Source organism: Nuphar pumila, chromosome 4 (genome assembly GCF_984573655.1).
Source record: "Nuphar pumila chromosome 4, dmNupPumi1.hap1.1, whole genome shotgun sequence".
In the NCBI taxonomy this organism is placed as follows: domain Eukaryota; kingdom Viridiplantae; phylum Streptophyta; class Magnoliopsida; order Nymphaeales; family Nymphaeaceae; genus Nuphar; species Nuphar pumila.
In genome coordinates, this window is record NC_143252.1 from 24,664,821 (window position 1) to 24,681,376 (window position 16,556).

Below are 16,556 nucleotides of genomic sequence, written 5' to 3' on the forward strand. Positions count from 1 at the left end.
ATGTAGGAGCCTAGATGCGTCTATTTTTACTATTTTCATGATGAATCATTGAAGTACTTGTTTGATGTACAACTTCGTTTTTTTTTTAATTTTTGCTGCAATTTTTGTTCTGTTCTTCTTCTGGATTTTGAGAATCTACAAGTTTTTTCCTTCGTTTTAATGTTCTGTTTGACTGACGATGTTGTGAAATTTTCGGCATTTGTAGTTTTCATGTTTTTGGATATCCCTGGTTCCCGGATTTCTGGATGTTAATTTAGATTTTTCTGATTTTATGCGATTTGCTTTCTTTTCTCCTGCAGTTTGTGATTGGCACTCTTAGACTTTGGATCAATACATTATTCGTTGGTCAGTAATAATTTATTTAGGTCCTTTTCATTTTTTGCTTCTGATCTTTCCATCTCTTTCTCGTTACGGTTTTCTGTAATTTCTTTTTTTTTATTATACGTTTTAATTACTAAATTTGAGTTTATTTTATTTTTATATTTCTGTTATTTCGAGTAATGAAATGCATTATCTTTGCTGCAATATTTGCTTGTTTTACTATAACATCTAAAATATGATGATCTTCCACTTCCTCTTCTACAGATTTTTTTTGTGGATTCGGAACATGTTTTGTGAATTTGACAATTTTCTCTGTCAGATTTTGGTCCATATTGAATTGCTTCTCCATAGTTGCATTCCTTTGTAATTAGTTAAGTTGCTCACTAATTAAGGCTCACGCACATACATTGGCATCCTTTTTTCTCACCTTGTTTATCTTTTCTTACTGGATTTATACAAATTGAGAGTTTTGAAATCAGTTTTAGATTATCGTTTTCTTCTCTTAATTTCTCAATCTTGTAGAAATGTTGCTTTCTCTACAATTATTGTGAAATTGCAAATCCTTGAATCAAATTATTTTCAATTTTTCTGTTCAATAGTGTGAGCAAAATTTTGTTTCAGTTATTTGTTCCTTGCATTGCAGATTTTGTTTTCAATACTTTTGTCTTTTTCATTTTTTGAATTTTCAATCTGGTATATGTCGTATGCAAGTTTTCTAATATAACCACAATTCTACAGATAATTTTAGAAAATGCTACTGTTGCTACTGTTTTCTCAGATTAAAGTTTATTATTTCTTTAATTTTAGTATTGAAAGTGTGTTGTATTTGAAAGGTTTCATGTTCTGGTTTTCTTACTGGTGGTTTCTTTTGAGCAAACAACATTGCCTTTATCTGCCTAATGTGATTTGCTTCATTTTACTCATTTTATTCATATGCTGGTTGGTTTATTTTCTTACCTTGCATGTGATATTTATTAATATTGCTTGTAGAATTCCCTCAACTCTCAAGCTTTCGTTCAACTATTAGTGGCTTGTTCGGTTTAAGAAAATTGCCATTATTATGCTATCAGTTGATGATTTTAGTTTCTGATGGAAGTTTCTCTGATTATGTGGTCCATGTATTTCAGATTCTTTCCTGCACTTTTTCTTTTCAGTGAGAATTTTAGACTTGGTTGCAGTATATAAAAAAACATCATTTGTCTTGTTTTCATTAGTGCCTGAAATCACTCACAGCAAATCAGTAATTGGGCTGAAGGAAAACTTGGGCATTTCCGGTACTTTAGCTATGGATCATAGCTCACAGCTTCAGAAGAAAGGGGGTCTAGTTCCTATTTCACCATCACAAACTCCTCGCTCGAGTGAGAAATCCGGTAGAGATTTCCGATCAGCTGATGTTTTTAATAGCAGGCAAGACAAAGACAAAGGTGTTAATGTTCAAGTTATTCTGAGATGCAGGTGAGAATTCAATTTCCCTCCGTTTTTTTATTTTATATTACAACAGCATGTAACCTGTCAATGGGAGTTCATTTTTAAGTGGGAGTTGAAGAGAATGTATCTTGTGAAGTAGCTCCACTTGTGTCTATAGAAGGTTCATTCTAGAAAGGTTTACTTTGTCTTTGTTCCATCTATATGCCTTTTTGTGTATCCATTTTCTCCAATTCTTTTGAGAATATACATCATTTATTCTTTCTTTGGTTTTTTATTAGGCCTCTAAGTGAGGAGGAGTTAAGGGTGAAGACCCCAACAGTAATCTCTTGTAATGATCATAAACGAGAAATTTCTGCTTCCCAAACCATAGCTAACAAGCAGATTGATCGGACATTTGCATTTGACAAGGTTTGGATCTCATTGATGCTTTCTAGACCTATTGCTTCTGAGTTCTGAGGTTGTTGGTCCTACCATATTAGACATGCTTCCAGTTAATAACTTTTATGATTACACCAGGTCTTTGGCCCAACATCCCAACAAAAGGATTTGTATAATCAAGCCATCTTTCCTATTGTAAATGAGGTTTTGGAGGGGTATAATTGCACAATTTTCGCTTATGGGCAGACAGGCACAGGAAAAACATATACCATGGAAGGAGGGAAGAAAGCAAAGGTTTAAGTTTGTGCTCCATTACATTTTATCCTCCATCGTTTTTTGTCTTTCTAAGATTATCTCATGTTTTACATCTCTTGAATGCATTCCTTGATAGGCTATCTTTTTGTTTTTTGCAAAGTTTTAATGAACTTCCATTTCTTATTTGTATTTGTAGAATGGGGAATTCCCCAGTGATGCTGGTGTTATTCCTAGAGCTGTTCGACAGATATTTGATATCTTGGAGGCTCAAAATGCCGAGTACAACATGAAAGTGACATTTCTTGAGCTGTATAACGAGGAAATAACTGATCTTTTGGCACCACCAGATGATTATTTGAAGTTTAATGATGACAAGACAAAGAAATCAATTGCTCTCATGGAAGATGGAAAGGGGGGTGTCTTTGTGAGGGGTCTGGAAGAAGAAATAGTTTGCACTGCCAACGAAATATACAAAATCTTGGAAAAAGGATCTTCCAAACGTCGCACTGCAGAAACTCTTTTAAACAAGCAAAGCAGGTAGATGGGTATGATTGTGTTTATTGTATGATATCCACTTATGCATATGTAGTCTTGACAAATTGGTGAAAGAAAATAAATCTAAACATGCTGCCTGTTTATGTCTTGGCAGTCGATCTCACTCTATATTTTCCATCACTATTCACATCAAAGAATGCACTCACGAGGGGGAAGAGCTAATTAAATGTGGAAAACTCAATCTGGTTGATCTTGCTGGTTCAGAGAACATTTCACGCTCTGGTGCTAAAGAGGTGTTCTTAAGCATCATATATCTTTCATATTGTTTCATGTATTGAATTTTTGGAATTTCCTTCTATTCATTATCATGTTAAGAGAATTTCATTTCAGGGTAGAGCACGAGAGGCTGGAGAAATTAATAAGAGCTTGCTTACACTTGGTCGTGTAATCAATTCCCTTGTAGAACATTCTGGTCATATTCCTTACAGGTTTAAAAGGCTAATTAATTTATTTGTGGTTTAATTTCTCTTAGCTACTCTAGTGAGAAACTGATAGCTTTTCTGCTGAATCAGAGAAAGCAAATTAACAAGGTTGCTTCGGGATTCCTTGGGAGGTAAAACCAAGACTTGCATAATAGCCACTATATCACCTTCTATCCACTGTTTAGAGGAGACACTCAGCACGCTGGATTATGCACACCGTGCTAAGAACATTAAGAATAAGCCAGAGGTCTGCAATTCTATTGTTTATTTTATTTCCAAGTTTTTGAAGTTGAATTCTTTCCCGAACTTATCTTTTGTCTAAGTACATGTTCTTTTCAACTTTTTCCAGATTAATCAGAAAATGATGAAATCAGCAATTCTCAAGGACTTGTATAGTGAAATGGATCGCCTTAAACAAGGTTCTGTTTTCAATTTGTTGGATATGTCATGTTTTAACTGGTCTTATCTCTATTCATCTTTGTGTGGTTTAGTAAAACTTACAGTTTTATATGATTTTATTATTTTTATTTTAATCTAAATAACTTTGAAATGACATTATTTGTAATACATCTTATGCATGCATATGCAGAGGTATATGCTGCAAGAGAGAAAAATGGAATATATATTCCGCGTGATCGTTATTTACAAGAAGAAGCTGAAAAGAAGGTTTGCTGCGTTTTCTTTTGCCTGGATACAAATATTGGTCCTTCTGAGAGCATTGGTTGCAGACTATAACATTTCAAAGAAATAACATTTCCACCATTACGGTTTCTATTTGTTGCACAGGCCATGACAGAGAGAATAGAGCGCATGGAACTTGAATTAGAATCCAGGGATAAGGTTTGTTTGATATTCTTTCCTTGCATAGTGACTGTTGCGGTGTGGTTTCTATTGCTTGACTTTGAAGTAAACATCTGACATTCTTGACATTTTTATTCAGCAACTGGCTGGGCTTCAGGAGCTTTATGATACACAACAACAATTGGTTGCAGATTTGACTAACAAACTTGAAAAATGCCAGGTAAGTTTGTTTAGGTTTCTTTTTATTTATTTTTAACTATAATTTATTCTTTCTGTCTGTGATTGTACTCTTCTGCACCAAATGTTGTCTACCCATTGCATCTATAACTGCAGCGAAAACTCGTGGATACAGAACATGCTTTATCTGACCTAGAAGAAAAATACAGACAGGCAAATGCCACAATTAGGGAAAAGGAATACTTGATCTCTAACCTTCTTCGGTCAGGTACTGTTCTTCAACTTTGCTGCATCTTGAGAAATAACATTTAAATTGAACTTTTCTTGCAAAAACTAATCATCAAAACTGCAAGAACAGAAACTGAATGTTCTATTTATGCCACATTATCTTTAGACAATCACAAGTTGTTATTTGGATAATTATTTTTTTTCAGAGAAAGCACTTGTTGAACATGCAATTGAGCTTCGTACTGAACTAGAGAATGCAACAGTGGACATGTCAGGCTTATATGCTAAGATTGGTAAGTATTGCTTTTTGGCAGTATCCTTTGTGTTTATGCATGGTGTTGTCAAATGAACTTAAGAGATGTCTTATTCATGGTTGCTTTAGAGCGAAAAGACAAAATAGAAGAAGGAAACAGAATTCTTGTACAAAAGTTCCAAGCACAATTGACTCAACAGCTTGAGCTCTTGCATAGAACTGTTTCTGCTTCCGTGATGCAACAGGAACAACAACTAAAAGGATTGGAGGAAGATATCCAATCCTTTGTATCTACGAAAGCCGAGGTATGATGTAACCTTTGTAAAATATGTTGTGTGTTTTTTTATTGACCTAATCTTTACATGTTACTTTTGTTACTGTGTTTTTTCTTATAGGCAACAGAAGCACTTCGTTATCAGGTTGAAAAACTTAAGACTATGTACAGCTCTGGAATCAACACATTGGATGATTTAGCTGGTGAATTGGAGCAAAATTCACAGGCAACCTTTGGAAGCCTAAACTCACAAGTGTCTATCCACTCTAATTCTCTTGAGGATGTAAGTTCCATTTTATTCTAGGGAATGCCATTGTGAATCGGATACTTAATCTATCCATGCAAGGTTCTGATACTGCTCTTTGGGGACAGCTTCTTAAAAGAATAGCTTTGGAGGCAGAGGCGGTACTCAATGAACTTCAAGGTGGCATTTCCAATCAGGAGAGAAAACTAGCTTCATTTGTAGAACAACAGCGTGAGGTTGGAAGAATGATAGCAACTTGCAAGCTTTTTGTGGTTCTTTAGAACTTAAATGTTTGACTTTATTTCTTCAATCATATATAGGGGCATTTGAGAGCCATTGAGGCTACACGATCTATCTCAAAAATCACTGTGGACTTCTTCAAGACCTTAGACATTCATGCTTCCAAGATAAGCCAACTTCTTGAAGAAACTCAAACCTGTCAGGACCAGAAGTTGTGTGAACTTGAAAAGAAGTTTGAAGTAGTTCCCTTTCCCTACCTCAATGTTTTCTTGACACAAAGGAAAAATGTATTTTTCTGCAATCTTTTGAATCTAATCCTGCCTCTCATATGCAGGAGTCTGTAGCAAATGAGGAAAGACTATTGTTGGAAAAAGTGGCTGAATTACTGGCAAGTTCAAGTGCTAGGCAGAAAAAGCTGGTATCATGTCTTTGCATTCCAAACCTCATCATAAACTCATACAATTATATCAAAGTATGCAGATTACATGTATGGAGACACACACACAAACACACACACACAAATTTCATATTCATGACCAATATTTACAGCTATCCTAATGATTTGCATTTCAATTAATATCTTTTAAGTTTTGTACAATTAACAAAGGAACAATTTCTAATATTGGCCAGATTTGACATAAGCTGGGACAAGTCTATAATGCAAGTTCTTAGTTCAGTTCGCCAGTCTTTTGAGTGCGATAAACAGATCTCTGAAGACCAACAACTCTGATTTTCACACACACACACACACACATCATAGGTTTTGCTTTTCTTTTCTTCTTCAGTTTATTCAGCTTGTGTCATCTGTATTTCGCAGAGGGATATGTCCTTTGATGCTTTTAAACAGCCGAGTTCTTGTCCTAGTAACCCATCAGCACTCCTTCAAAAATCATTCAGCCTCTGAGTATGTGATTCTATTAAATATTGGGGCTTCAAAATTAATTTAGACAATACAGGCTAAGTTATATAACCATATGGTATCGGATATCCTTGCTAGGTATTTGCTTAATCATTCTTTTTGTGCACCTTATATTGTAAGATATACTAGTTTCATGCTTTAAGAGATGCTTATGCATAATGTGCTCAAAATTCTCCAAGCACGGAATAAGACAAGGAAACATTAACTGTGGTACTTGTTTATCTGGCTTGAAAATTTGAAATAGTTATAATCCCCAGCTCACTCGCTCGTGAGGTCACTGGTGTAAAAACCCCAGGTCCTGTTTGCCCACCAAGGAGTACACCCAGCTTCGGCCTCAAGTTAAGAGGTGCACACCCTTGGGTTTCGAACTTGTGATGCTCCTTCAGATTGGTGACGGTCACTGAGTCGCCCCTACAGTTGAGCAAAACCTTGTGGAAAAAATTGTAGTCTATGTTTCTCAGGGTTTTGGTACTGGGTATTGGTAATCAATATCTGAGTCTTTAAGGTGTCTGATGTGTTTATGTATACTGTTATAAGCAGAGTTACCGGAAACTCGCTTCTTAGATAGGTGGAAAGCTTGCTTCCCGGAAACTCGCTTCGGAAGTGTGATACTCCTCGCTTCCGAAACTTGATGAGAACCTTGATTCTCCCATGCTTCTATGCATTCCACATGCTTCATCCATTCTTCTTATATGTTATCTTACTCAACTTTTCATGTTTGTTATGTGTTTTCTCTCACTCTTCTCACTCACTTCCATGTGCTTTCTATAAATTGGTAGTCATCTTTTTTAGATTTTGTTAAAAATTTAACTTTTACACTAAAAAATCATGAAATTTAATATTAGTTACTTTTTTATTCTATGTCACGGGAACTCATCCAACTAGGTGCCACATCCGCGTCGACATGACGCTGTTAAAACATATGTAATAATACCATAATACCTGATAGGGGTATTATGGTCATTTCACAAAGTACCCCATAGGGGTACTTATTTTGTTTCTCGTATTTCACTATTTTTTATTTTTCTTTTTATTTTTATTTTTGTATTTTTTGGATACCGAAAAGGGGCCCCACAATGGAGTCGTTGGGGCCCCCAACGGTCACATATGTGACCGTTGGGGGCTCCCAACGACTCTATTGGGAGCCCCTTTGGTCTCCTCTTCTTATAAATAGGGGGAACCCCCCATGTATGTAGTATTGCTCTTGAGAGCTCCTCTTCAATAATAGTGATATTATTTTTCATGTGTGTAGCCTTTTTATAAGGCCCTTTGTATATCCCTTAGTGGATTTTCTCTCTTGTGCTTGTTGCATTTGTCCGTGTGGGACATAGTGAATGCTTTAGCATTTTTGGTTTCTTCCGCTTATTTCGTTACATGGTATCAGAGCCATAAGATCTTCTAAAGGTAAAATCTTGTCTCTCTCTACTTCCTTTCTTTCTCACATCTTCCTTGTGTAGCAATGGAAGTCAAGATCGATCTATCATTCAAACTCAATGGAAAAAATTACATGATGTGGGCATCCGCAATGGAGAATAATCTCAAAGGCAAGAAGCTTTGGGGTTATGTAATGGGAACCGTTCCGGAACCCCAACTTAAGCTCATAAAGATGGAAGGAGATCAAGAGAAAGCACTTGAAGGCGATGCTCGTCTCAAGGCCATTGAAGATTATAATCATCAAATGGAAGATTGGGAGAGCAACCATGCAAAAATCCTTGCATGGTTTATGAATAATGTCGAACTTAAGGTATGTGCAAATATTGCAAAATTCCGCCGGGCAAATGAAGCTTGGTTTTTTATGAAGGGTATGTTTACCCAAAAGGATTTTGCAAGAGCTTATTTCTTGCAAGAAAAAGTAAGAACCACAAAACAAGGCGACATGAGCATACAAGATTACTATAGTGCTCTAAATCCTTTGTGGGATGAATTGGCTCTTTTAGAGCCTAAATGGGTATCTATGGAGGATGTGGTTCTAAGACAAAAACAAATGGAACAAGATAGATTGTTTCAATTTTATTTGGGCTTCGTCCCGAATTTGAACAAGTGAGATCCTCACTTCTCCATAGATCCACGTTTCCTCCCTTAGAAGAAGCTATTGCCGAGATTACTCAAGAAGAGACTAGGCATAGCATGGGTAAAAGCATAGAGGAAGTTCTTGCCGTATCTAAACCCGGCAATCATGTTAAAACATACAAACCACCTCATTTTGGTAAGCAAGGGAGTGGTGGAAGAAAAATGATTATATGTCACCATTGTTATGAGCCGGGACATATTAAACCCGTTTGCCCAAAGCTAAATGGGGCATTCAAGCCAAAGGTGGCTTCCGTTGAAGAATCCACCACCAAAGAAGATGACGGCAAGAACGGGGATCTCAAAGACACTCTTGGACAAATCTCCTTGGCTCTTCAACAAATCTTAAAGGTCACTTCTTCCACCTCCGGTGCCGCCATTGCCTCATCATCACCTCCCGGTACGTACTCTTGGATTTTAGATTCCGGAGCTTCTTTTCACATGACCCCTCATGAAAATGCATTAACCAATGTGCACACCAATTCAAAAATGTCTTGTGTCTCTACGGCCGATGGAACTTTTCTCAAAATAAATGGTGTTGGAACTCTTGATTCTAAAAATGTTCAAAATTTTCTTGTCCCAAAAGTTAGAATAGTTCCAAAATTAAATCTTAACCTCTTTTCCGTTTCTCAAATAGCCGACCATGGATGTGAAATATCTTTCTCATCCCAAGGGTGCTTTGTGCAGGATCTCCGGTCCGGGAAGCGGATTGGGCAAGGCCATAGGAAGGGAGACCTTTATTTTATGGATAATTTAATGCTTCCAAATACCTCATTTTGTACTTATGTCCAAGACAAAAATATTGAAACTTGGCATAAAAGGCTTGGACATCCAAGTTACTCTAAAATGTATCTTTTTCCTTTTGGACACAAGTTTTGTAAAGAAAAAGATATCAATTGCAAAGATTGCATTTTTGGCAAAATGAAGTCTACCCCTTTTCCTATTAGATCCTTTGTGACAACAAGACCTTTTGAATTGGTGCATTCCGATGTTTGGGGGCCATCTCCGGTTCTATCTAAAGGTGGTTATTCATATTATGTTACTTTTATTGATGATTATACTAGATATGTATGGATTTATTTTCTTAACTTTAAATCGGAAGTTTTTAACTTCTTTAAAGAATTCCATGCAAAAATTCAAAATCAATTTCAAAGTCAAATATCCATTCTTAGATCCGATTCGGGTGGAGAATACTTATCAAATGATTTTCAAGCATATCTAAAACAACATGGCATTTGTCATCAAAAATCTTGCCCAAGAACTCCTCAACAAAACGGTCTAGCGGAAAGAAAACATAGGCATATTTTGGAAACCACTAGATCCTTACTAATTTCTAAAAATATTCCTAAAAATTTTTGGGTCGAAGCCGTGTTAACCTCCACCTATTTAATCAATAGGATGCCATCTTCAAAATTGAATAATATCTCTCCTTATGAAAAACTTTTTAATATGACACCCGACTACAATCGTCTTCGGATTTTTGGGTGTAAATGCTTTGTTCTTTTACATAAAAGAGATAAATTGTCACCTAAAGCAATAGAATGTGTATTTTTAGGATATGGTGAAAATCAAAAAGGCTATAGATGCTTTGATCATAAAAACAATAAGTTATTTGTCTCCAAAGATGTAACCTTTTTAGAAGATGAAAATGGATTTGACATATTGGAAAAATCAAATGAAATTGATTATATGTTTATCAATGATCTTTTAGAAGATTCAAATGATGACTCTTTGAGTCATCCGGAAATTTTAGAAAATACTCATGATTCTCATAATGATGATGTATCACCAACTAATGGTGACAATCTCCAAGTATACACTCGGCGTGAGGAAGCCCAACCTATTAGTGCTTTAGAAAAATTCTTGCGGCTTAATGAACCCCTAGAAGAAACCTCCCTTAGGCGTTCTTCTAGAGAATCAATTCCACCTAATAGGTTTGTCTCATATGAAACTCTTTCACCTAAATATAGAGCTTGTCTAATAGCCTTGCATTCTTACTATGAACCCTCCCATTATAATCAAGCAAAAAGTATACCTCATTGGGTTGAAGCAATGAAAGTTGAACTAGATGCTTTAAATAAAGCTAAAACTTGGGAAATAGTTCACCTTCCTCCAAATAAGAAAGCTATAGGATGTCGATGGGTCTACAAAGTCAAAACTAAAAGTGATGGTTCCCTAGAGCGCTATAAAGCTAGATTAGTTGCTAAGGGATACTCACAAGAATATGGCATCGATTATGAGGAGACTTTTGCTCCCGTGGCTCGCATGACAAGCGTTAGAACTTTAATTGCGGTAGCATCATCTAAGAAATGGCCTATATTCCAATTAGATGTTAAAAATGCCTTTCTTAATGGTCAGTTGAATGAAGAAGTATATATGGATCCTCCGCCGGGAATCAGTGTTAACCAAGGTCAAACCCTTCGGTTATTAAAAGCCTTATATGGTCTTAAACAAGCCCCTAAGGCTTGGTATGATAGATTTAGTGCTATCATGTTACAATTGGGATTTCGCTCATGTTATACTGACACTGCTTTTTTTGTTAAAAATGCAGGTAATAGTATCATCATCCTTCTGCTTTATGTTGATGATATGATCATCACTGGCAATGATGAAAGCGGTATTCTTAAAGTTAAAAATATGTTAAAACATAATTTTGATATGTCTGATCTGGGTTTTCTCAGGTACTTTCTTGGCATAGAAGTTGCATACTCTCCTCGAGGGTATATACTGTCACAGATGAAGCTTGCTGCAGACATATGTTCCAAATCTGGGATTTCAGATGATAAAAAGGTGGAGACTCCCGAGGTTATCAATGCTAAACTACGACTGGAGGATGGAGTTCTGCTGGACGATCCTACGCCCTACAGGCAACTCATAGGCTCCCTCACCTATCTGACTATCACCAGGCCCGATATTGCTCATGCTGTGCACTCTGCAAGCCAATTTCAGCATGCTCCTACATCTGTGCATATGAGTGCTGTGCTCCGGATCATTCGATATATTAAAAATACTTTGACTAAAGGGCTATTCCTATCCTCAATCTCTTCCTTAGATTTATTAGCTTATACTGATGCTGACTGGGGAGGAAACCCAAATGATCGAATCTCAACTACTGGCTTTTGTGTATTCCTAGGAGATTCGCTAATTGCTTGGAGGTGCAAGAAACAACAGAAAGTCTCATTGTCTTCTACTGAAGCAGAATACAGGGCTATGGCAACCACTACAATGGAGCTGGTGTGGCTTCGAAGTCTTCTTCAAGATATGGGAGTCGAAATTACCGGGGCTTCGAAGCTTTGTTGCGACAACAAAAGTGCTATCTACATTGCCAGCAACCACACTTTCCATGAGAGGACGAAACATATTGAAATGGATTGTCATTATGTACGTGATGAATATCTTCGTGGGACAGTAACACTGCCATATGTCACTTCAGAATATCAACTTGCTGATTTCTTCACCAAAGCCCTGCCTGCTCCTCGCTTCTTGTTCCTCCTTGGCAAACTTTCGGTCATTCCCCCGTAAAGTTTGAGGGGGGGTGTTAAAACATATGTAATAATACCATAATACCCGATAGGGGTATTATGGTCATTTCACAAAGTACCCCATAGGGGTACTTATTTTGTTTCTCGTATTTCACTATTTTTTATTTTTCTTTTTATTTTTATTTTTGTATTTTTTGGATACCGAAAAGGGGCCCCACAATGGAGTCGTTGGGGCCCCCAACGGTCACATATGTGACCGTTGGGGGCTCCCAACGACTCTATTGGGAGCCCCTTTGGTCTCCTCTTCTTATAAATAGGGGGAACCCCCCATGTATGTAGTATTGCTCTTGAGAGCTCCTCTTCAATAATAGTGATATTATTTTTCATGTGTGTAGCCTTTTTATAAGGCCCTTTGTATATCCCTTAGTGGATTTTCTCTCTTGTGCTTGTTGCATTTGTCCGTGTGGGACATAGTGAATGCTTTAGCATTCTTGGTTTCTTCCGCTTATTTCGTTACAGACGCGATGCGGGTGCGGCACCCGGTGCGGTCAACCTGACCCTGGGTGCGGTCAATGCACCTAGGGTCATTTATGTCCAGACTATATATATATATATATATATATATATATATATATATATATATATACATATATAATTTTTTATATTTTTGCCGCACCCCCGCACCCTTGTGACATAGCTTTTATTTTAGTTGTTATTTGTGTTTCATTTTGATTCTCATTCAATTCTTATATTTCTTCTTTTATTCCTCGCTTTCATCTTCCTAGTCTGTCAACCTTGGTTATAAGTATAAACAATGTTTATATGTAATTCATAAATAATAGACATAATTTGATTATGAAAACAAATTATCTTGTTTTGATGACAAACTGATTAAAATAGATTTTAAATATAAACTTTTTTTGATGGATACGGGTTCCCTCTATTGGAGCCAATTGGATCAAATGAGCTTAAAGGATCCAGAATTCACATCACAATTCTCAGATGGGTCTGAATCATGCGGCTCAAAGTTGAAAGTATGTGGGTTCATGTTTTCTCTAATTTGGGCTGAATGGATCCTGTATAAAGTCATGCAGAAAATATGTTAAAGTTGGGCCAAAGCTAACCCGATCTATATACGATCCATATTAATCCTTGAATTGGATTTGGTTATAGTTACCAAATGTGTTTGAATGCATGATGATAGTACAATGTAAAGTTGTAAACAAAAAGTTATAAACCTAATGAGAAAAAGAAAACCTCAGCTTACAAAATTTAGGCTGTTTATATTTAATTTTTGTTTGTATTTCTTAAATGGAACAATGAACAGTTCATCAAGACAACAATTTAGGCTGTTTATATTTAATTTTTGTTTGTATTTCTTAAATGGAGCAATGAACAGTTCATCAAGACAACATTTATGTTATAAGCGTGGAACTCTGATTTCTGGTAACTGATGTTAGTTTCTACTCATGGACAGAGTTACTCAAAGCTTCTTAGATAGGTGGGAAGCTCACTTCTCGGAAACTCGTGTCAGAAGCGCGATACTCTTCGCTTCCGAAACTTGATGAGAACCTCGATTCCCCCACACTTCTCCTATGCTTTCCACACGCTTCATTTATTCTTATTATATGTTCTCACTCAACTTTTCATGCTTTTTATGTGTTTTCTCTGACTCTTCTCACTCATTTTCATGTGCTTTTGCTAAATTGGTAGTCATCATTTTTAGATTTTGTTAAAAATTTAATTCTTACACTAAAAAGTCATGAAATTTAATATTAGTCACTTTTATTTTAGTTTTATTTGTGTTTTATTTTGATTCTCATTCAATTCTTATATATATTTTTTTATTCCTCGTTTCCCGCTTGCTATATATTTTAAAATGCATCGCTTTTTGCTTCCATTTCCCATATTGTTTCCCGCTTCCACTTCCTAGTCTGCAACCTTGCTCATGGACCCTTTATTGAACCAAATGTGGTTGAATGCATGATGATAGTACAATGTAAACAAAAAGTTATAAACCTAACTAATAAAAAAACCTCAGCTTACAACATTTAGGCTGTTTATATTTAATTTTTGTTTGTATTTCTTAAATGGAACAATGAACAAACTCATCAAGACAACAATTATGCTATAAGCACGGGCATGCATCTTAAGAGTTAAAAGAGCATCTCCATGCTGGCCTGGCTCGTGAAGGCTAGGCACTAGGTAGTAGTTCCTACGCAATTAACAGGAACTTTTCGTATAATATTAAAATATAAATCACATTTACCTTTTTTAGACTTTTAAAAATTTCACATTTTAAAAAAAAAATCATTTGAGCTTTGACATTAGGTGGTAATGCCTAAGTTTTGTGTGTGCATGTGAAATATTCAGGACCGTAGGACAATTTTTCTCAGCTAATTGATATAATTTTAACCTCTGGCCTATCAATGTGATATATTTAACCATTGAAACTTATGTCATCTTGGAGTGAGATGGTTAATTAGTTTGAAACTTCATAATGATCCATAGTTATAACAAAATCCTTTTACTTAATAAGAACAGTCTCTTTAAGCATGTATATTTGAGAATATTCTCGCACATTCATTGCATTTTTTCTTGATTATTATTATTGTAGAACATTCTTTTCTTAAAAAGCCCAACCCCAAGAATGCTACTCTGCATATCCAAAAAAAAAATTATGAGCTATAAAAACTAGAAAAAGAACTAAGAGTGGATTGCTCACTGCCTCCACCATGCTATGAGATGTGCCTAGCTTACTGCATTTTTCATACATAGGCTTTTTTCTGTGTTTTTTTTTCAAAGACCAGGCCATATTGGTTCTCTTCTGGACTTTCTGTGTTGTTAATCCTTTAGTTTAAACTTTAAATACTACTGATGACAAGTTTTTTGTGGTTCAGGTGCAAACAGGAGTATTAAACCTTCGTGAAAGTGCTGCATCTAGAACTTATGAGCTGCAACAAGGAGTATCAAGCATACAAGACTTTACGTCTTCTATTAAAGACCAGTGGACAGCTTTTGTGTCGAAAACTGATAACTACTATATTGAGGATACTGCTGCAGTGGAAAGCGGCAAGCATTCCCTGGAGGAGGGTCTCCGTGAATGGTAAACTGCAACTTTGAATTAAAGTCATACTGTTTGTCTAGACTTAAAATGAACTTACTCATGTAAATTATCAATCTTGCAGCATGAAGCAAGCAACATCAGCTGGGAATCAATGGAGGAATGCACAAGATTCCTTATTTCATTTGGAGAAAGGCAATGTTGAAGCCGTCGATTCCATAGTCAGGTAGAGTAGGGGAGGGTCCAGTGTTTTATTTTCTTCCCTTTTTCTTCTTTTAGAGGTTAAAATAATTATTTGTGCTATTAGTGTTCATTCTCTTTTTTCCACTTGTTTTTCTGCAGATGTGGTTTAGAAGCCAATCAGGGTTTCCGTGCAAAGTTGTCTGCAGCTGCCTCCACTGTCCTGGAAGATGTCAATACTGAAAATGGGAGCCTTCTTTCGTCCATAGATTGTAAGAGTTAACATTATATGCAGTTCAGGTCTAGGAATGTACATGTCTTGCCCAGCATATACGGGTTACACATTCTTCACAAGATGATATGCACAATACTTGCAATGAATAAATGCAAGAATATGCAAATGAGCATAAGCATTGGTATGACTTTCTGTGGAGCTCATATACTTACTACTGTGCAGATGCATTGAAACTTGATAATGATGCATGTGTTAATGTTGATGCCACAATTGTTCCCTGTTTTGATGAACTGAGGGAACTGAGGAGCTGCCACTTTCATAAAACTGTGGAAACAAATGAACAAGCTGGGAAGAGTTTGCAACAAGAATATGCTGTAAGTATCCATTATCCAGTCTAAGGGTTAAAATTTTGGGCCTAGGTGTAGGTTTTATTGTGTTCCACAGTTGGTACATGATGCATGTAAATCCATTACTGGATTTGTTCATGAGTAATCTGGCCATTGACACAGTTGATCACATTTTTCTCTTCTTCTCATTAGGTGGATGAACCATCGTGCACAACCCCTCGGAGAAGGTCATTCAATTTGCCGAGTGTGGCATCCATAGAAGAATTGAGGACTCCACCTTTTGAGGAACTGGTAAGAGCATTTTGGGAAACAAGATCTGGCCGGCTCGCAAATGGGGATGTCAAACAATTGGCAGGGATGCATGATGCTCAATCTTTACGAGACTCTCGTGTTCCTCTTACTGCTATAAATTGAACACGGATAAAGCAGTAGATACAACAGAAGATTGAGCCTTGTGGCTTTCTTGATTCATCTCGAGATCAAGTTAGCATCTTTCATGGTATACCTTTGTACAGATATTTGATCCTGTGTAAGTATTCATTCAATCTCTGTATGTTTATTATACTTTCTAGTATAATTTGAGTGATTTTAGAGAAGCCAATGCATAAAGGCTAGTGTATGTATATCCAGTACAAATACTGATTGTATTCCTTTTTATGGTGAAATCTAAGAACCATGACAGCAAA

General features: G+C 36.3%; 1 protein-coding gene across 1 annotated transcript; it reads left to right on the plus strand.

The window, feature by feature from the left end:
* Window positions 1-1,541: 1,541 nt before the first annotated feature.
* On the plus strand, window positions 1,542-16,556 carry LOC149839675 (kinesin-like protein KIN-5D). The gene is made up of 23 exons (XM_090002738.1): window positions 1,542-1,776; window positions 2,028-2,157; window positions 2,266-2,421; window positions 2,579-2,919; window positions 3,032-3,170; window positions 3,268-3,365; window positions 3,450-3,606; window positions 3,709-3,778; window positions 3,949-4,025; window positions 4,146-4,199; window positions 4,300-4,380; window positions 4,494-4,605; window positions 4,772-4,858; window positions 4,948-5,123; window positions 5,214-5,375; window positions 5,465-5,572; window positions 5,657-5,815; window positions 5,911-5,994; window positions 14,945-15,150; window positions 15,233-15,334; window positions 15,451-15,560; window positions 15,746-15,897; window positions 16,063-16,556. Exons 1-23 carry the CDS (start codon window positions 1,607-1,609, stop codon window positions 16,282-16,284), a joined length of 3,153 nt encoding a protein of 1,050 aa, XP_089858864.1. The 5' UTR covers window positions 1,542-1,606; the 3' UTR covers window positions 16,285-16,556.

Excerpts from the sequence above, each read along its gene's own strand:
- LOC149839675 (XM_090002738.1), top strand. The coding sequence starts at position 1,607 with ATGGATCATAGCTCACAGCTTCAGAAGAAAGGGGGTCTAGTTCCTATT. Across the intron at positions 1,777-2,027 it reads CAAGTTATTCTGAGATGCAG|GCCTCTAAGTGAGGAGGAGT; the intron begins GTGAGAATTCAA and ends GTTTTTTATTAG. Across the intron at positions 2,422-2,578 it reads AAGGAGGGAAGAAAGCAAAG|AATGGGGAATTCCCCAGTGA; the intron begins GTTTAAGTTTGT and ends TTGTATTTGTAG.